The sequence below is a fragment of the Nilaparvata lugens genome, chromosome 12 (genome assembly GCF_014356525.2).
Source record: "Nilaparvata lugens isolate BPH chromosome 12, ASM1435652v1, whole genome shotgun sequence".
Taxonomy (NCBI): Eukaryota; Metazoa; Arthropoda; class Insecta; order Hemiptera; family Delphacidae; genus Nilaparvata; species Nilaparvata lugens.
In genome coordinates, this window is record NC_052515.1 from 32,285,339 (window position 1) to 32,305,899 (window position 20,561).

Genomic DNA, 20,561 nt, shown 5'->3' on the forward strand with positions numbered 1-20,561 from the left:
GTCTACTGTTCACAGAAATACTAGTAGACAGTAATCGGCTTGAGTTAACGGAAAATTTGCTTGAAATTTGGAAGAACGACCTATACCATGGAATATCTTCTTAAACTATCTTTTATCTACTAGTAGTTCTGTGTACAGTGGACCTCGCGCTCAGTAAGTTACATTGACCTGTTGTTTTGTTTTCTAAAAAATTGATAAATAATTCATTAATTTAAAATTTCTAGAAAAAATCCTAAATAAACATAGAGCTTTCTGTCCTATCGTACCGTGACGTGTCGTCGCGGAATGTGAGTGTGAGCGCTGTTATCTGGTCTGGCTGCAACTGTTTACAACGTTGATGGAAAGATACATTTTCAAGATGTTCGATGTTTTTGAACGGGTAGTATTATAGTCCACTAGACAGCTGATTTATGATGAATAATTCTATAGTCTGCTATTTACTCTAATATTGGCGTATGAAGGAGGCTCCTTTTTCCTTTTATATTATCCTTGAAATGCGAAATTTCCAAAAACCTTGTATATACGTCGACGCGCAATTTAAAAAGGAACATACCTGTCAAATTTCATGAAAATCTATTACCGCATTTTGCCGTAAATGCGCAACATATAAATCTTACGTCGACTTGAATCTTAGACCTCACTTCGCTCGGTCAATGAGTATAATACACACATTGACAGAGAAAGTATAGTTTTTCCCGGCTGTGTCAAGGACCTCTGTTTAGTGACAACTGGATAACAATCATAATCATGCCAAAATCTATTATGAAACAATGGGGACTTCATACCAGAATACTGATTTGATGAGAGTGATTTAGATGCGTTATCTTTCTGCAATCATTCTCTCGCTCTATTGCGCTCTCCTTTGTCCTCTCTCTCTCTCTCTCTCTCTCTCTCTCTCTCTCTGCATAAACTCTCTACCTGTCTTTGGTAGAGAGTTAGTGGGGAGGATATTTTTAATATTCTTCCCGAAGAATTGATATGTCCAAATCTTCGCCAATTTATGTAGATGAATAACAATATAATTATCTATAGTTATTATATTATTACAAATTGCTTTTTCATATCATATACAGTTCAATAATTATTTTCTTAGTCTATATTATGCAAATTCATCTATAATTTTGCTGTATTGTAATCTATTGTATATGAGTGTATAAGCCAGTATATATTGTAATCTACATAAATAAAGTACTCAATCAATCATAAATAAAGTACTCTATCAATCAATCTCTCTCTTTCTTTCATTCAATCTCCTTCCATTATTCCTCCTTTAAACGTTCACTTATAATTAAACAGCAGTTAACGTGCATGCTAATATCGTAAATATATTATCTAGAGGTTCACCTGTTTTTGATCAAATAAATCTAATATTGAGAATGTAATAGAAATAGGTAAATAGAAACATAGATCTTAGTACTTTTAAATTAAAGAAAAAATACAATGAAATAAGTAGCCTACTGACTCAAATTTTTTTATCAATGAACAGCATAACTTCTCAATTGAATTTTATTTTGATTTTATTATGTAGATAAGAGTACTTAAAACCGTAAATGAGGTTTTTGTAACGATTCAATATTAATTCATGGATGTTGAATATTATTACCTAATTATTCATTCATATTTTTATACAGCTATTCAAGTAGCTCATCAGCCTAATAGAAAAGATACGTTATCTCAGTACTCAAATTAATGATACCTCGTAATCCCTACTTGAGTTGGTTGGAAATTTGTTTCTTCTCCTCCTGTCTTCTTCTTCTTCTTCCTCTTCTTCTTCTTGTTCCACTTCTTCTTCCTTCTTCATCTTTACGCTGGTATATCTTCTTCAGTTCTCATCTTCTTCTTATTCTTCATCATATTCTTCTTCTGTTCTTCAACTCTTTAGTGTTATGTGTTAGTAACATGGAAGAAAATTTTCAAAGTTCCTTTCATAACCCGATTCGATTTTAGAAATTAAGTACCGGTATCAATATTTCGACTGGACAAAAATGAGAGTATTCGAATAGAGGTTCAGAAAGTTGGCAGCCTCAAGATGTCTTCCCATAGAACAGGTCATTTCCTTCAACTATGTGTTACAAAATGGAAGTAAATTTCAAAGTTCCTTTTCATAACTCGATTTGGTTCTACAGTGAGGTCCACGTTCTAATGGCAGTGTTTGATTAGCTATCCTTGTCCATTATTCAACAAAGCAGATAGCGCTATCTCTTTCCCGCTTTGCTCTGTTGTCAGATCGTCTTTTAACAATGTAAAATTGATAATAATTAACAAAATAATTTATCTTTTGTCTATCATTCAACAAATCGGATAGCGCTATCTCTTTCCCGCTTTGCTCTGTTGTCAGATCGTCTTTTAACAATGTAGAATTAATAATAAACAAAAATATTTCATCTTAATCATTAAAATTCATTATGAAATTATTGAAAAATATTATTTCTTGCTTAATAAAATATAATAGGTTTTTTTAAACGAGAATGAACAGTTAATATAACATCAATTAAACCTGTATCAGCTACCGTCTATAGAAGGCACTGACAAGACAGAACATCGGCAACGTTGTTCTCCTATCTTTCTCCACTAGCATTATAATGTGGAGCTCACTATAATAGTAATGAGCTACACTTGAAACTGTCAGCTTTGGTATTCTGTATTAAGGAATGCTATCCTTGTCTATCATTCTACGTAACAGAAAGCACTATCCTTTTCAAGCTCCACAACGTTGCCAAGTCCGTGTTTAACAATGTAGAAAAAATGTAATTAATCAAGGCAGACAAACGCCGAAGTTGTTCTCCACTGTCATTATAACTTAGATCTCACTAAAGAAATTATTGACCGAGCGAAGTGAGGTCTAAGATTCAAGTCGACGGTTTGGCATTTCTCTTAATGTTTATATGTTTTATATGTTGCGCATTTACGGCGAAGCGCGGTAATAGATTTTCATGAAATTTGACAGGTATGTTCCTTTTCTAATTGCGCGTCGACGTATATACACGATTTTTGAAAATTCTGCATTTCAAGGATAATATAAAAGGAAAAAAGAGCCTCCTTCATACGCCAATATTACCGTAAAAATCAAACTATAGAAATATAGAATTATTCATCATAAATCAGCTGTCTAGTGGACTGTAATACTACCCGTTCAAAAACATCGAACATCTTGAAAATTGATCTTTCCATCAACGTTAGTAGACAGTTGACTATAATACTACCCGTTCAAAAACATCGAACATCTTGAAAATTGTATCTTTCCATCAACGTTGTAGACAGTTGAAGCCAGACCTGATAACAGCGCTCACACTCACATTCCGGGACAACACGTCACGGTACGATAGGACAGAAAGCTCTATATTTATTAAGGATTTTTTCTAGACATTTTAAATTGATAAATTATTTATTAATTTTTGAGAAAACATAACAACAGGTCAATGTAACTTATTGAGAGCAAGGTCTACTGTTCACAGAACTACTAGTATATCAATATTTCGACTTCTCTAAATTCAAGTTTATGTATTCAAATACTAAAATACAGTTTCAGAAAGTTAGCAGATGTCTCTCCATAGAACAGGTCTCGTCTCCCCTATTTAGAACACACACATGTTGACAACTTTTATGTCCTATCAGCTTGCAACTCGATTAAATTTGAATTTCACCTTGAACCATATGCAAATTGATATCATTTCATTTTCTCAAGTGGAAAGTCCACTTCAATCTTTACGTTTGTATGGGAAGCTGAGTTGGTTTTACTAGTAACTAGCCGTCAGGCTCGCTTCGCTCGCCATATCCATCTAGCCAGGGGGCTCCGCCCCCTGGACCCCTGACTGGATCGTCCAAGGATGAGATTAGCAGGCTCGCTCCGCTCGCCTGCATTTTTCATTTGGGCATTTTTATCATAATTATGTTAGGACGATCCAGTCGGGGGTCCAGACTAAACGTCTGGCTAAACGGATATGGCGAGCGAAGCGAGCCTGACGGCTAGTAATATAATATTCCCAGGATTGAAGTAGCAGTGCCCAATCAATTTTTCCGCGATAAATGCATTTAAATCTTCAACTTGGTGCCAACCTAACAAAGTCAACTCAACTTAATGCCAACCTGACAAAATTATTAATTTAGTTGCCAGTTAACAACTGTTTCGAAGAGGTACTCTATCTAGATTATAGTTCTATAGTAACATATGATATGGAAATTTCAATTATAATTAAGAGATTGGGAGAAGAAGAATATACATGCTAAAAGACGAACTTTAAAACCCTTAAAAACAACCCTTAGAGTTGAAATATTGCCAAAAGATTTCTTAGTGCGCCTCTAAAGGGCCAACTGAACATACCTACCAAATTTGAACGTTTTTGGTCCGGTAGATTTTTAGTTATGCGAGTGAGTGAGTGAGTGAGTCAGTCAGTCAGTGAGTGAGTGAGTGTCATTTCGCTCTTATATATATAGATGAATGCTAACAGTGTTTAAAATGTGAATTTTTCCATATAAGTCAACAGTAAAGCTGCGTTTGCTCCAAAGTTATAAAAAAAGCTGATTCCTTAATATCGGGGGACCGAGCTTTGCTCTGGAGAGTAAAAGCATAGAAAATTTGTAACGAAAGATTGAATTTATAGTTTATATTTATTTATTCATTTTCTCAGTCCTAAAATTATTTTTACAGTTATATGAGGAGGCACAGCAGGTTTATGCCCAAAACTGTCCCTTTTCAAATTTATACTACACTCCAAATCAGAATCTAGGTTAAGCTACGCTCATCACTCATCAAAATAACAAATTTTTTCACACTTCAAAAAACAAACACATCATCAATTACACATAGATATACTATGAATTTGATTTAGAATGATATACTATGTTTGCTACAATATTTATTTATTATACTATGTATCACTAACAGCATCTAGTTACTATTTTGGACTTTCTGAAGTAAACACGTTTCCTGAAAAAAAGAAAAAAACGAAAATAAGTTGCTCTTGCTGAATTTTTCTTGTCGTGAGATCAGCTGGATGATCCTACACACATGCACTCGTTCACTCTCTCCCATTACGGTATCGACAGACGACAAAATTTCCAGCTGTTTTTCCAAGGACGTATTTATTCTTTTAATGTCCTTCAGCGAGTTATCTAAGGGTTGAGATCTAGTGCAATCGAATCTTCATATCATAAACCTACTTTGTTTCAAATTTCGTGAGAATCGTTAGAGCCGTTTTCGAGATCCGATCACATACAGATATATAAACATCTAAACATATAAACAGAAATTGCTCGTTTAATAGTTTAGGAAAGATTCTATTAGATTGAACATAACATGATGAACATATGTGTTTGTCAAGTTCCGTTCAATCTAATAGAATCTATAAGGATTAATTTATTAACATTTTGTTAATGGCTTTGGTGTAAGCGCAGCTTTAGTCTCATTTGTCTCAAATGTGTTGATATCTTGCTATAACAGTCTACAGTATAAAAAATCTCATTTTTTATATGGATATGGATCTTTCAACAGATATTGTTATTAGGGCCTAGTCCTAATGGTGGCATGCCAAATGACCGATTCCCATTTGGTCGAAATTATTATTTTGTCGCAAAAGATCGAAAATTGAAGAATCCCAAACGGTAGAATTGAAACTTGTACTTTCCCCAAATGGTCGAATCCCCAAATGATCGAAAAGTTTTAATAGTAATCCCATTTGGCCGAAAATCTCAGTTTTCGCAAAAGGTCGAAGATTTGATTTTCCTATCTGACCGATTCTCAGACAGTCGAGTCCCATTTGATAGAAAAATGTTGTAGTTCGTCGCAAATGGTCGAATCCTATTAGGTAGAAGAGTTTTGTAGTTTGTCGCAAATAGTCGAATCCCAAAAGGTCGAATCCCATCTAGCCGATGATATCAAATGGGATTCGACTGTTTGAGAATCGGTCAGATGGGAAAATCAAATCTTCGACCTTTTGCGACAGTTGAGATTTTCGGCCAAATGGGATTACCATTAAAACTTTTCGATCATTTGGGATTCGACCATTTGGGAAAGTACAAGTTTCAATTCTACCATTTGGGATTCTTCAATTTTCGATCTTTTGCGACAAAATAATAATTTCTACCAAATGGGAATCGGTCATTTGGCATGCCACCAAACTTGTACTTTCCCAAATGGTCGAATCCCAAATGATCGAAAAGTTTTAATAGGAATCCCATTTGGCCGAAAATCTCAACTGTCGCAAAAGGTCGAAGATTTGATTTTCCCATCTGACCGATTCTCAAACAGTCGAATCCCATTTGATAGAAAAATGTTGTAGTTCGTCGCAATTGATCGAATCTCATCGGCTAGATGGGATTCGACCATATGAGAAAGTATACTCTTCGACCTTTTGGGATTCGGTCAGATGGGACCCCACGGTCCTAATTAGTATTGCACATTTTTCAAATCATGTTAAGTAATTTAAGTATATTTGACCTATGCCCGGTTTCTCAGTCGTTCAATAAACAACGCTATAGCTATTGATTCAATAACTTTATCAATTCAATAAATTTTTATTTGTTCCTTAAACATATTTATAGAATCCATAGCAATTCATCTGTTCAATGAATCTGGCAGCATGGCATGATTCCAAACCGACCACTTTAGTAAACAAACTTTATATGGTAGCCATGGTAACCAACTGAATCCTGTTTGTTTATTCCTTGCTGCTTGTTGTGAAGTTCAAGTTGAAGGTTTTTTCCTACGTTAATGATATTTTTTCAAGTTATTATTATAATTATGGCAGAGAAACGAGACCGGGGCAAGAATTTTGCAGAGGTTGAAAAAGAACAATTAGTAGAGATCTGCCTAAAGTATAAAAATGTGATAGAAAATAAAAAGACACATAAATATTCAATAAAAGATAAAAGCAAGGCATGGGATGCAGTGAGAGAAGAATATAATTCTATTCAAATCTAACTCAAACACTCCATCATCTGAACTGCTGCTGTACCTAATTATATCTAGATCCATTTCAATATATTAAAATAACAGAACATCGAACACAAAACATTCCAACATAACCTTTAAACAAAATTATCGATTCGATATAAATATTATTATAGGCTGGATTTTGGCATTATTTCGTTCAATAAACAAATCTATAGCTTATCCCATATGATTGTGATTAGGCGTACGGTAGTCAAAGAAGAAGAAGAAACAACGCTATAGCTATTGATTCAATAACTTTATCCAATCAATAAATTTTTATTGGTTTCTCAAACATATTTATAGAATCCATAGATATGGAACGATTTATCTGTTCAATGAATCTGGCAACATGGCATGATCCAAAACTAGCACTTTCGTAAACAAACTTTATACATGGTTCCTATGGTAACCAACCAAATCTTGGATGTTTATTCCATGCTTCCTGTTGTGAGGTGATTTCCTACAGTACTGACATCTTTTGGCTGATGTCTCCAAAACAAGATGGCTGACACCAAATGAGGGCTATCAATGCTAAACATAGTGCAACTTTGATTCTGTTTTGTTTTTAAAATACTGGTGATCTACACTAATTTTAATTTTATTTTGTAATTTAATTTTTCTAACTTAATTTTTTGATTGCCACCAAAAATTTGAGAAATTTATCCATTCCATAAATAGGCTGGATTTTGGCACTATAGTTTATCGATAGATTTATAGATTCAATAAGTTTAAGGAACGTTCTAGAAACGCAATTTTCATATTTATCGGTTCAATAAAGTTATTGAATGGATAAACAGCTTATGGAACGACTGAGAAACCAGGCATATAGTGTTTATCGAGAGATTTAAGGATTCAATAAGTTTAGGGAGCGTTCTAGAAACGCATTTCTCATGTTTATCGATTCAATAAAGTTATTGAATGGATAAACAGTTTATGGAACGACTGAGAAACCGGGCACTAGATTGTTTTGAAAGATATGTTGTATCTGTTTTATAAACTTTACAAAATTACTACTTATTACTTTACAAAATAAAATAACTTAAATCATTACTTTACAAAATTCAACAGACAGAACTGGCTTGTAGACGTACGGGATAGGAAATTCACGAATGACGCATCATCACGTCTCAACTACTCAACTGATTAACTTGAAATTTTGCATAAGTTGAAATTTAGATTCCCAATGGTTCCGTGGATGGTTGTATGCCTATTTTAAATTCTTCAAATATTCAGTAGGTCAAGTTTTGAGTTTATAAAGTTTCCAATTACAGCCTTGCGGAGCACGGGTTACCTGCTGGTCTTGAATAAAATAATTGAAGAATTTTAGAATGATAGTACTGAGATCAGAATTAGAACAAAATAGTTTCACATCAAGAGTTAAAATCGCTACTATGATTCCTTCGGATTATAAAGAATAAATGGTATAATTTGATAATATTCCATAAACAGTGCTGTGACAAGAAATTCAGTTCACTTCAAATTGGCAGTATAGTTAGTATTTAACTAACACGATGCTTTGTTGAGTTGAATTGGCTGAAATTGGTTACTTCCCGTTCTTTAAAACGGATAATAAAGACAACTCTATAGTAGCGAACTCTTCATTCAACGATTTGATAGCAAAATTTGAGAGATTAGTACGGTAAGCTTTTCAGTAAGCTTATGGTGTGTAGCGAGATTCACTCTAAACTCTGAAACTTCAGAATCACTCTCCTGTGAGTGGAGAAATACTGTTTGTTTCTATGTTTTCATAAATACATGAATGGTAATTAATTGAAAACACACAATCAGTCAGTCAAATTTTACATAACAATTTTACTTTTTGTGTAGTTGAGAAGTTGATATTGTGGTAATTATTCATATTGAATGAAAAAGACTAAGAAGTTGTCAAAAAACCACTGATTTATTGATAATTTAGAAAGGCCGGTTTCGGTTATTACACCATTGTCAATCTCTGATAAACTAAAACTAAATACAAGAGCAGCAGAATTTATACTAGTAGGCGAGTACTGCTATTGGTCGAGGGCATGAACGCCTGCCATTGGCCGGCAGGCCAATTATCGCTAAATTTATCGCAGGTTAATTATAGGCTAATTATCAGCATACATTAGTCAATAGTTTCTCCATTTACATATTTGTTTTATTATCTTTCACACTTGTTTTCTTGGTTCTTATTATGTACTGAAAGTAAATTTCATTATCATGTCGATTCTGTTGCTTAAGCCGCCATTTTGTCACACCGTTGAGTGGGAGGAGACTGTCTAGCTAGGCCAATTATCAATAAATCAGTGGTTTTTTGACAACTTCTTAGTCTTTTTCATTCAATAACAATTTTATCTAAATTTTAATCTTAGACTCAGTCGAATTTTTACATAAATAATAGACTGATACACTAAATTGATCCAAAACCATACTGAGATTCACTTACTGTCAGTATTCTCCTTATAAATGACATCAATGCTACATATACACTGACACTTTGACACTTGTATTTGTAAAAATTTGGGAGAAGACAGTTTTGGGCTATGCCTGTTGTCTTCTCCCAATCATATTATATTTATTATAATTATGATCTGTAATGACAATGGAATAAATAAATAAATAAATAAATAAATATTCAACTAATGCAGACAGTTTTAAGTGAATTTCACCATATCAATCTGCTTTGAAATTGGAGAATTGCTCAAGTTCTTATAATTACCTGTTTCTCAAACTATGCTGCATCAGTTTTTTATTCATTAATTTACTTCATTTTGATACATATTTGCTCTATTTTAAAATTAATTTGCTTCAATTTGATTTATTGTTACAGGTCGGTGACTCTCAAGGACTCGTCAGGACCCTCCCAGACTCAACAGGACTCCAAATCCTCATAAGGCTCTCATAGGCTTCCTAGGACTCTACTGAAGACTCTTGCTGACTCCATAGGACTCTCCAAACCTTCTCGAGTCCTCATCAGACTCCCCTAGGCTTTCCGGGACTCTATAGAGAACGCTTACAGACTCAACAGGACTCCAAAACTCTCCAAATCCTTATAAGACACTCCTAGGCTTCCTAGGACTGCTGAAGACTCTCCTAGACTTGACAGAACTTCAAAACTCTCCAAATCCTTATAAGACTCTCCCAGGCTTCCTAGGACTTCACTAAATACTCTCCCAGACTCGACAGGACTCCAAAACTCTCCAAATCCTTATAAGACTCTCCCAGGCTTCCTAGGACTCTACTGAAGACTCTCGCTGACTCCATAGGACTCTCCAAACCTTCTCGAGTCCTCATCAGACTCCCCTAGGCTTTCCGGGACTCTATAGAGAACGCTTACAGACTCAACAGGACTCCAAAACTCTCCAAATCCTTATAAGACACTCCTAGGCTTCCTAGGACTGCTGAAGACTCTCCTAGACTTGACAGAACTTCAAAACTCTCCAAATCCTTATAAGACTCTCCCAGGCTTCCTAGGACTTCACTAAATACTCTCCCAGACTCGACAGGACTCCAAAACTCTCCAAATCCTTATAAGACTCTCCAGGCTTCCTAGGACTTCACTAAATACTCTCCCAGACTCGACAGGACTCCAAAACTCTCCAAATCCTTATAAGACTCTCCCAGGCTTCCTAGGACTCTACTGAAGACTCTCCTAGACTCCTTGGGACTCTCCAAAACTACCTGAGTCTCCATAACTTCACACTCTCCTAATACTTTTCCCCTATAGTCTTCAGAGGACTTTCCCAGTCTCCACAACTCTCTCAGTTAACTCTTTTAGTTACTGGTTAACTTAACTCTCTAACCTTCTAACTTAAGTAACTCTAGTAACTTCCCTAGTTTCTTAGACTCGCCCTAGCTTTACGAGAGGACTTTCCTCCTCCAAAACTTTCCTAGTATCCATAACTCTCTTAGTTACTAGTTAACTTTACTTTCTCACCTTCTTAGCTAACTCTCCACTAACTCTCCTAGTTTCTTAGACCCTCCCTAGCTTTCCGAGAGGACTTTCCTCCAAAACTTTCCCAGTCTCCATAACAACTCTCCCTAGTTTTCCGAGGACTTTCAAAGACTCTTGAGGACTCAGAATCCAAAATAGACTCTCCTTAGCTTTCCGAGAACTTTCCTCCAAAACTTCCTGACTCTCCTCAACTTCAAACTCTCCCTTAGTTTTCAGAGGACCTTTCAAGACTCTAGAGGACTCATAATCCAATATGGCAGCCATCAAGGAATGGTTTCAGCGCATGCGCCCTTTGCGTGTTTGCATACTTCTGGCGCTGACAACTGCTTACTTCGTGGCTCAACTTTTTGTGAGTCATCTGACTCATGCGTTGACTCTGCTAGTTGACTCATATCACGTACTATGCAACATTATAGCGCTTGTCGGATGTATTATTACAATTAAGGTGAGTGGGATTTGTGAAACAGGATTTAAAATGGATTTATTAAATAAAATTTGTGCTAAGATAAGAAATAATTTATGTTATATATTAATTATTTATTATTATTATGCTATAGAACTATATGCTATAATGCTATAATTGAAAAAGAATTGGTGCAGTCACTTGAATAGGATGCCTCCGGGAAGAATCCCATTTGAAGATATAGTGAGTTTATTTGCTGTTATAATAAAATTCATAGTTTGAATTGAATAATTGCCTTTATTAAGGGCGGAGTTAGGACTCTATAGTGAGGTCCACGTTATAATGGCAGTGAAGAAAGATAGAAGATCAACGTTGCCGATCCTCTGTCCTATCAATGCCTTCTATAGACGGTAGCTGATATAGGTTTATTGAGGTCATACTAACTGTTCATTCTCGTTTAAATTATAAATTATATTTTATTAAGCAAGAAATTATATTTTTCAATAATTTCATGAGTAATTTTCATAATTAAGATGAAATATTTTGTTAATTAGTTATTCATTCTACATTGTTAAACGACGATACGGCAGAGTAAAGCGAGGAAGAGATAGCGTTATCCGCTTTGTTGAATGATAGACAAGGATAGCGATACCATTGCTAATCAAACACTGCCATTATAACGTGAACCTCACTATTAACATTATATACTCACTGGGAAAAGAAATGTAGGAAGGACGAGGAAAATATGAGTGCCGGATTGGGTTTACTATACCCAATCCTTGATGATGATGATGATGATGATGATGAATTTGTGCTGAAAAGTTGATAATTCGTTAGATATTTCTAGAATAAAAATTATTGTGAAGAACGAAGAAGCTTTAGGCATAGAAATAGCATAAGAAGATATCCCATGGTGTATCAAGTTGAGATGATATATTGTGGTGATACTGTATCTTGTATGGTGATACTGTATCATTTTGTGGTGATACTGTATCATGTATTAAACAAATACAGGTTATTTACTAGACCCAATCCTTCAAGTGAAAAATATGATGATGATGATGATGATGATGAATTTGTGCTAAAAAGTTGATAATTTGTCAGATATTTCTAGAATAAAAGTTATTGTGAAGAACCAAGAAGCTATAGGCATAGAAATAGCATAAGAAGATATCCCATGGTGTTGTGTATCAAGTTGAGATGATATTGTGGTGATACTGTATCTTGTATGGTGATACTGTATCATTTTGTGGTGATACTGTATCATGTATTAAACAAATACAGGTTATTTACTAGACCCAATCCTTCAAGTGAAAAATATGATGATGATGATGATGATGAATTTGTGCTAAAAAGTTGATAATTTGTCAGATATTTCTAGAATAAAAGTTATTGTGAAGAACCAAGAAGCTATAGGCATAGAAATAGCATAAGAAGATATCCCATGGTGTTGTGTATCAAGTTGAGATGATATTGTGGTGATACTGTATCTTGTATGGTGATACTGTATCATTTTGTGGTGATACTGTATCATATATGGTGATACCACATAGAAAATATAGCATAAAAAGATCCCGTAGTATAGGGTGTTTATTTTCGGGATCCCATGTCAACTCAAGCCTTATCTCTCAACTCAATACTGTATCTTGTATGGTGAAAGGTACTGTATAATTTGGTGGTGATACTGTATCATGTATGGTGATACTGTATCATTTTGTGGTGATACTGTATCATATATGGTGATACCACAGAGAAAATATAGCATAAAAAGATAACATAGTATAGGGCGTTTATGTTCGGGATTCCATGTCAACTCAAGCCGTATCTCTCAACTCAATACTGTATCTTGTATGGTGAAAGGTACTGTATCATTTTGTGGTGATACTGTATCATGTATGGTGATACTGTATCATATTGAGGTGATACTGTATCTTGTATGGTGATACTGTATCATGTATGGTGATACTGTATCATATTGTGGTGATACTGTATCATGTTTGGTGATACCACAGAGAAAATATAGCATAAAAAGATCTCATAGTATAGGGCGTTTATGTTCGGGATCCCATGTCAACTCAAGCCGTATCTCTCAACTCAATACTGTATCTTGTATGGTGAAAGGTACCGTATAATTTGGTGGTGATACTGTATCATGTTCATGTATGGTGATACTGTATCATTTTGTGGTGATACTGTATCATGTATGGTGATACCACAGAGAAAATATAGCATAAAAAGATCTCATAGTATAGGACGTTTATGTTCGGGATTCCATGTCAACTGAAGCCGAAAGTCCTAGTAGTTATTTTTGGTGAAGCTATGTGACGCTGGTAATCACTTATATTGTGCCGTTCTCACACTCTCACCCGGCCACTACAGTAGTAATAATAGACAGTAGTCGACTGTAATCGGCTTGAGTTTACAAAAAAAAAAAACCAGCATTCTCACTCCAACAAAACAGTTATAATATACAGTAGTCGACAGTAATCGGCTTGAATTTTGAACATAAACGACCTATACCATGGGATATCTTCTTATACTAGGTAGCTTTTTTCTAGGCTGAGTTTATCAATAAAGCTCTGCTTACTAACAAATTCCTATTTTGCTGGATAGGAAGTAATCAAACAAAACTTTTGTATGATAAGCTGATGAAACATCAGAAAATCGAAAAGCTAAAGCATTATCATAATATTATATTGAAGTAATATTTGGAAGTCTACATCTAAAATTAAGTATCACAATAGAGAAATGATGGAAAGTCTTCATTATTTGTTTGTACTACGACCTCACACTCAACAAAAATTTAGTTGAAGCAAGAATTGGTGATAATCATGTACATAATTAAGTTTCAAAATTTTAAAAGCTTGAGCTCTTAAAAATTGATTTTCATAATTTTTAATATTTGTCTAAGCTAATACTTCACTCAACAGTGATAGGTAGTTCAAGCAAAAGTGGATGATAATCATCCAGATAGTTCTCTGCTCTTCAAAATTTAATTTTAAAATTATTATTGCTTTTGAAACTGTTCAAAAGATATAGACTATATTAAGAAAACTATTACCTATTTGAAAATGTTGGATTCCCTGATAACAGTACACTTTTTTCATTCAATTGTGGCTGTATATGTGATTGAATCGATAAAATATTGTTGAATTATATTTTAAACATCTTCTATCAATCATTTTCTGAGTGCATAAAATGATAATTTCACCAGACAAAACTACTGTTGGTTCAGGTACTGAAAGTCATGAATAAATTGGTCAATATCGCCTTTAAAATAGAGATTTCTGAAGATTTAGATACATCATCGTGTAGGTAATTTAACTTCCTACAAAAAAGCTTCTCTACAAAAGTACGATAAGATGAGCTGTTTAAAAGTTATAAACGAAAAACTGTTGTGACTACAACACTATTTAAGCGCTCTACAAGTTCAATGGCAGGGCTAGTTCAACTTTAGTGCAGGGACACACGATCCGGCGAAATCGCCGTCCGGCGTTTTCGCCGGACCCGGCGGCAATTAGCATTCAGAACACACGACAGCCGGCGAAGCTGCCGTCCGGCGTTTTTGCCGGATCATTTAGATACATTTCAGTATAATAAATGGAGTACAACATTTCAAAATTAACTTACACATATTATGTTGTCGCGTAATTAAAATTATTCCTACCAAATCTCATGAAAATCTATCAAATCATTTGTCTGAAAATGTTGTAATAGCTTGGAACTGTGGTTTAGGCGTATTCAAGCTTCTAATTTACGTTTTGCTACAATAAAAAATTGATAAGATACGAAAAAACAATCTTTTACTATTGTGATTGAATTTCCAGCTTGAATTTCACTTTAAATACTGAAATGAAGTGTATCTTACTGGTAATTCTAATAGAACATAATCTCAAGAACTTATGTCGTTGTGCAAAATATCAATGTGAGGACAATGTAGTTGGTGATGATGCTTGAAGCTGAAAATTAGGTCTTTTTCATAATACAAGGAGAATTGTTGTCAGGTGTACCTAGAATATGAGATAGATTGCTATACCTGAACATCGATGTATCGATACCCATCCCTACTTACAACCCTACCCTTGTAACCTACCCTTGTAACCTACCCTACCCATTTGTAACGTTACAAATGTTAATAAATAAAGAAGTGGCATGGGTGGGGACAGCGCCGTCCGGCGTTTTCGCCGGATCGTGTGTCCCTGCACATATAGTACAATGCCCTGCTACTGCTTTCCGGCGGCAAAACCGGACGGCGAAGTAGAGAATACCCGGCGATATCGCCGGATCAATTTCTCGCCGGACCGGCGTTTTCGCCGGACGGCGATGTCGCCGGATCGTGTGTTCTGCCCCATGCCTTCCTGTGTACTTCTTGCAACCGGACGGCGAAGCTTCGTCCGGCGAAAACGCCGGACGGCGATTTCGCCGGATCGTGTGTCCCTGCACTTATGCCGCTAGGATGCGTGGGGGGCTCCACTTTCAATTTCAACTGAGCATTCTCTGGCTGACTGGCTTGACTGGGCTTTTTATGAGTTCACTATTTAAGAAGGGTAGTTGATGTCAGATTTTTGCTTATAACTTTTGAACGGTACGTTCTAATTAAATTTCGATAAGAACCATTTGTGTAGGAAATTAATTTCTCTAACAGACCGACTGAAAAAATAGTTCTTACTCTTGAAATGAAAATGGTTATTGAGCTTCAAATATGTGGAAGTTCAAGAAAATGTATAACTTATTCCCAGCTTGTTTTCTATTTAATAACTTTTAAACCTTGCATTTTACTGAGTTTTGATCAGAAATTATTAGAGTTGGAACCAGCAAAAATGAGATAATTTCGCATTTGCAAGCAAATGATGATGACTAGCCTGAAAACAATACTTGATTCATTTTCAAGAATTCAAACCGAATTAACTTTTAAACTTAAAAATTTACTAAGTTCTTACCAAACTTCAAGAAAAAAAATATTTCACAGATCTAGCATTTGCAAGCAAAAGGTTGATGACTAGCATCAACACTTGATTCATTTTCAATAAGTAATTTGAAACTAGAATAATTAATTTGGTACTGACTTCATTAGCTAAGCAGACCGCAATTGCATACAATTGTAGCAATATATTGATCATTTATAACATCATTCAATGATTTCTTAACTTATTTATAATGTTATATTATGTCAACTTATTCATATGTAGCCTATATTTCAATTTTCTATCAAGTTTACACTTTACTTTTTAATTGTGTGGACTGGAAACTTTTTATTTAAATCGTGTAAAGTGTAGGATTCCTCATATTATTGTAGAGCACATTTTAGAGAATTCCCAGGTAAAGAAAATTCAATTAAATATAGAGCCTGTTGTTTCTGAAATACTATGAAATGATATAATTATAAATTAATAAATTTTATTCAGCCACAAAACATTGTACAATAAACAGAAAAAGTATTATCCTCTTATCAAAATACACAAAAACTAATTAACTTGGAGTACTAAAGAAAATTCAATTTGAAAATATAAGATTTTCTATCATAATGAACAAAAATAAATCCTTAGATCTTGCCTGTATGAGAGGATTTGCAAGAACCTTGATATAATATAATGAACGATGACGGAGAAGATAGATAGGTGATAGGCTGAATATTTTGATTGGATTCCCATTCATTTCAAATATTGGTTTTATAATATAAAATTTTTATAATTAATTCTAATAAGTTACTAATATATTATTTGGATAAAATGAAATAATAATTATTCTAATTTGCAGTATGAAAACTAATATTGGTTTTCTGATATGAAATATAATATATTAATAATTCTAATAGTGATATATACTGTGAATGAAATAAAAAATAATTCTAATTTGCAGTATGGACGATCCAGTGGTGAGATTACAAATTCCCAAGAGTCTTCTGTAAAAACTGGAAGTGAAGAGTTGAAAGTACTGTCAACTCCCTTGGGTTCTGTCAAGTTCGCACCTCAAGATGTGAGTGATTAACTTAACAGCCTCACGAGACTTGATGTTTTCTGAAATCAAACAATAATCAATCAATATAATATCAACTAAATGAAAAGATTAATTTTAATTTATTGCAATAAAAATTATACATTCTAATATATAAATATATAATTTAATTTTTCAATTAATTTTTTAATTAATACATCAATTTTTTAATTAATACATCAATTTTTCTAAATCTTCATGGTTTTATAGTCTACATATCTGATCTTGAAATAGTTGAAATTTTCTCGTTTTTATGTGTGATTTTATGTGGTTAGTGGCAAAACAAGAATTATTGTTCCTCTATTATGTGCGGTTCAGTTTGATTTAGAAAAAATCTGTCAGATCGAAAAATAAATTGTATTGTGTTTCTATGTGTTGTTAATCGATCTCTCTGAATAAATTGGACGACTAAAGAATATTTTCAAAAAATGCTATTATAGATGGATCATGAGCTGCGGTACTGTGGTTAAGACATCTAGACATTAAGATACATTAAGACATTATCATATTTGTTACTTTATGAATGTGTCTTTAGAATTGTTGTTCTTTTTTCATTTTCTGTTCTGACTTCTTCTTCGAACTGTCTTCTCCTTTTCCTTTTTCCTCTTAGAAATATGAAAAATGAATACTGCTTTTTTCATGTTAAATTCGGTGTTTCCCTTATCTTCATTGTCACTTTCTTCTTCATCTACTCCTAGCTCTTTTTTCTTTTTCTTATCAAATCAAATCGTTCATTGCACGGAAAAATACATTTTACAAATATTTTTGTTAAATAACAGAATATTCTGCTACACGTCGTCAAAAAAAACTTTTACGCAGACGTGAAGTCTTAACATAACTACTTAATATTACTCACTTGTACACACATTATACACTAATCAACTTCATACACACATAAGATCTACGAAAAGACAATTAAAAGGAAATATTACTTGACCTATAATTGAGAAATCCAGTACTATTAATCAAAACTGGATTAATCTAAATCATCAATTAAACTGAAAAAAACGCTCCTTTATCCAACTTTGCAATACTTTAATTCTAGGTTTTTTTGTTAGCCATTCCCGGGGAATCTATCTATTGTAAATTTTATTTCTTAAATAGGATATACTTCTTCCGAAAAGAGTACTGTCGACTCTTTCAATTATTCTTGCCCCTAATATTATCCTTATTCTCTCCCTCTTCATTCAAATCTCTTGTATCAATAATTAATCTATATTCCTCCTAATTTTAACACTGCAATGACGACTTGCATACAAAAATAATTGTGAAAATATGAAATATATCATTCTTCACAATCAATATGGTCTGCAAGTCGTCATTACAGTGTTAAAATTTGATGAGATAGATTTCTTCACTTGTACACTATATCTTATGTATATTCTTTGTTCATAGTGACCATGAAATTACGACTTGCAGACTAAAATAATTGTGAAAAATATGAAATATATCATATTCTTCACAATTAATATAGTCTACAAGTCGTCATTCCAGTGTTAAAACTTGATTAAGTAGATTCCTTCACTTGTGCAATATGACTTATCTCTATAATGTATTTTTTCAGTTAGGGCTACTCTTGAATATAAATAATATTAGAAATCTAAGTACCCTTTTCAAAATTGGTTTCTCACAACATGTCTCGGCTGCCATATCAAGTGATTGGAAAAATCACTTGTTGTCTCTTTCTCCTTCATCTTCTCCTAGCTTTTTTTCTTCTTATTATTCTTGCCCTCCTTCTTCAAAACTCAGTTTCTTATATCAATAATTAATCTATATTCTACATATATGTAATCTATAATCTAGTCAATCTATAATCTATAAATAAGTGATTCAGTGACTTGATATTGGCATCATGTAGCCAAAACATGTTGTTGTTAGTAAACAATTTTTAAAAGGGTACGGTACTTGGATTAGATTTCTAATTTTACTTATCTATATTCTTTGTTAATAAGACTTGTAAATATATCTTATATAAAACTTGTTCATAACTAACTTTTCAATTAATTGCTTTGCAGTTGCACCAGCCAGAACGCGAACTGCGCAACACATTCGGATGGGCCCGCATCGACATCCTGGTGATGCTAATCAACTGCGTGTTCCTGGCCTCTCTCTGCTTCTCGGTGCTCGTGGAGGCGGTGCAGACCCTCATCCACATCTCCCACCACGACGAGATGCATCACCCCATCCCTGTCTTCTGTGTAGGCCTGGTCGGAGTACTAATCAACCTGCTCTGCTACGTTATGATCGGCGGTAACTCGAAACAAAATATTTAATTTTAGATTTATTTATTCATCAAAACGTATGCCATGAGTAGACTAAAGCAATACTAGGCTTCTCTCTGTGAGGATGCCAGGTTTACTTTTGGGGAACACTAGTAAAAAAAGTAAATTCGTATGGCTTTTGTTGGTGGGGAGTCCCTTTCGGGAAGGTCCCACCGCCTGAATACATAATTTAAGCCGTAAATGGGCCTTACGACTGTCATACTTCAGCCGGGACCGACAGTTTAACGTGCCCATCCGTTAGCACTAGTAAATTTAGTGGATATGCATTGCCGTGCAACCAATTTCTCCTAAATCGGTTGGATAGCATTTTCCATCTATTAACCTAAGGAAAGTTATCGGCTCCAACGTAATAGATTCTTGATAAACTATGAATGGATCTATTGCCTATGAATGAGAAATCCAGTTTTCAGAGCAAACCAACTTATAATCTTCAGAAGAATTTTGGCAATATATAACACAAATCCACAAAGAACAATACCTCACACACTTAAGCATCTAAAATCATTACGAGCTAAATACTTATCCACTTATGTAGTTGAAAAAACAATGGCTATAGGCTTGTAAACACAAGAAATAATTATAGACAAAAATTAGAACACTATAAACTGTTCAAAACTCAATTTAAAACATTAAAATTTCAATTAAATAGAAAAATATTCAGAGAGCACAAAACACCTTCAATAGCCAGCCACCATTTTTTTTAGAGAAGAAGGAAGCCTACCAGTAAAGAGCAAAGACAACTCAAACCAGTGACAACTTCACGGACACGTCACCAAAAAATTATAAATTACAATTTTAGAATTCACATTTTGCATTTGTTCTCAATAAAACTTTATTTCGAAATTGTTATTTTAAATTTATATATTCTCTATATGATCTGTTAATTCTGTTAACTCTGTTTACAGAGTTTGTTTTTTCAGTGATACCATGGAACAAGCAACACAATTATTTATGATAAATTCTCAGTCAAAAAGTTGTCCGTATATCGATTACTCTGATATTTACTATAAAGTTTTA

At 34.0% G+C, this 20,561-nt stretch overlaps 1 protein-coding gene across 1 annotated transcript in view; it reads left to right on the plus strand.

Moving 5' to 3' along the window:
- LOC111057651 (zinc homeostasis factor 1) overlaps positions 1-20,561 on the plus strand; it is a 142,167-nt gene that overhangs the window by 93,563 nt on the left and 28,043 nt on the right. Inside the window, exons 4-7 of the mRNA XM_039439364.1 lie at positions 9,741-9,977; positions 10,455-11,310; positions 17,128-17,244; positions 19,278-19,512. Of these exons, the coding sequence (XP_039295298.1) occupies positions 11,119-11,310; positions 17,128-17,244; positions 19,278-19,512 (544 nt within the window). The 5' untranslated portion in view covers positions 9,741-9,977; positions 10,455-11,118. The remainder of the gene's footprint in view (positions 1-9,740; positions 9,978-10,454; positions 11,311-17,127; positions 17,245-19,277; positions 19,513-20,561) is intronic.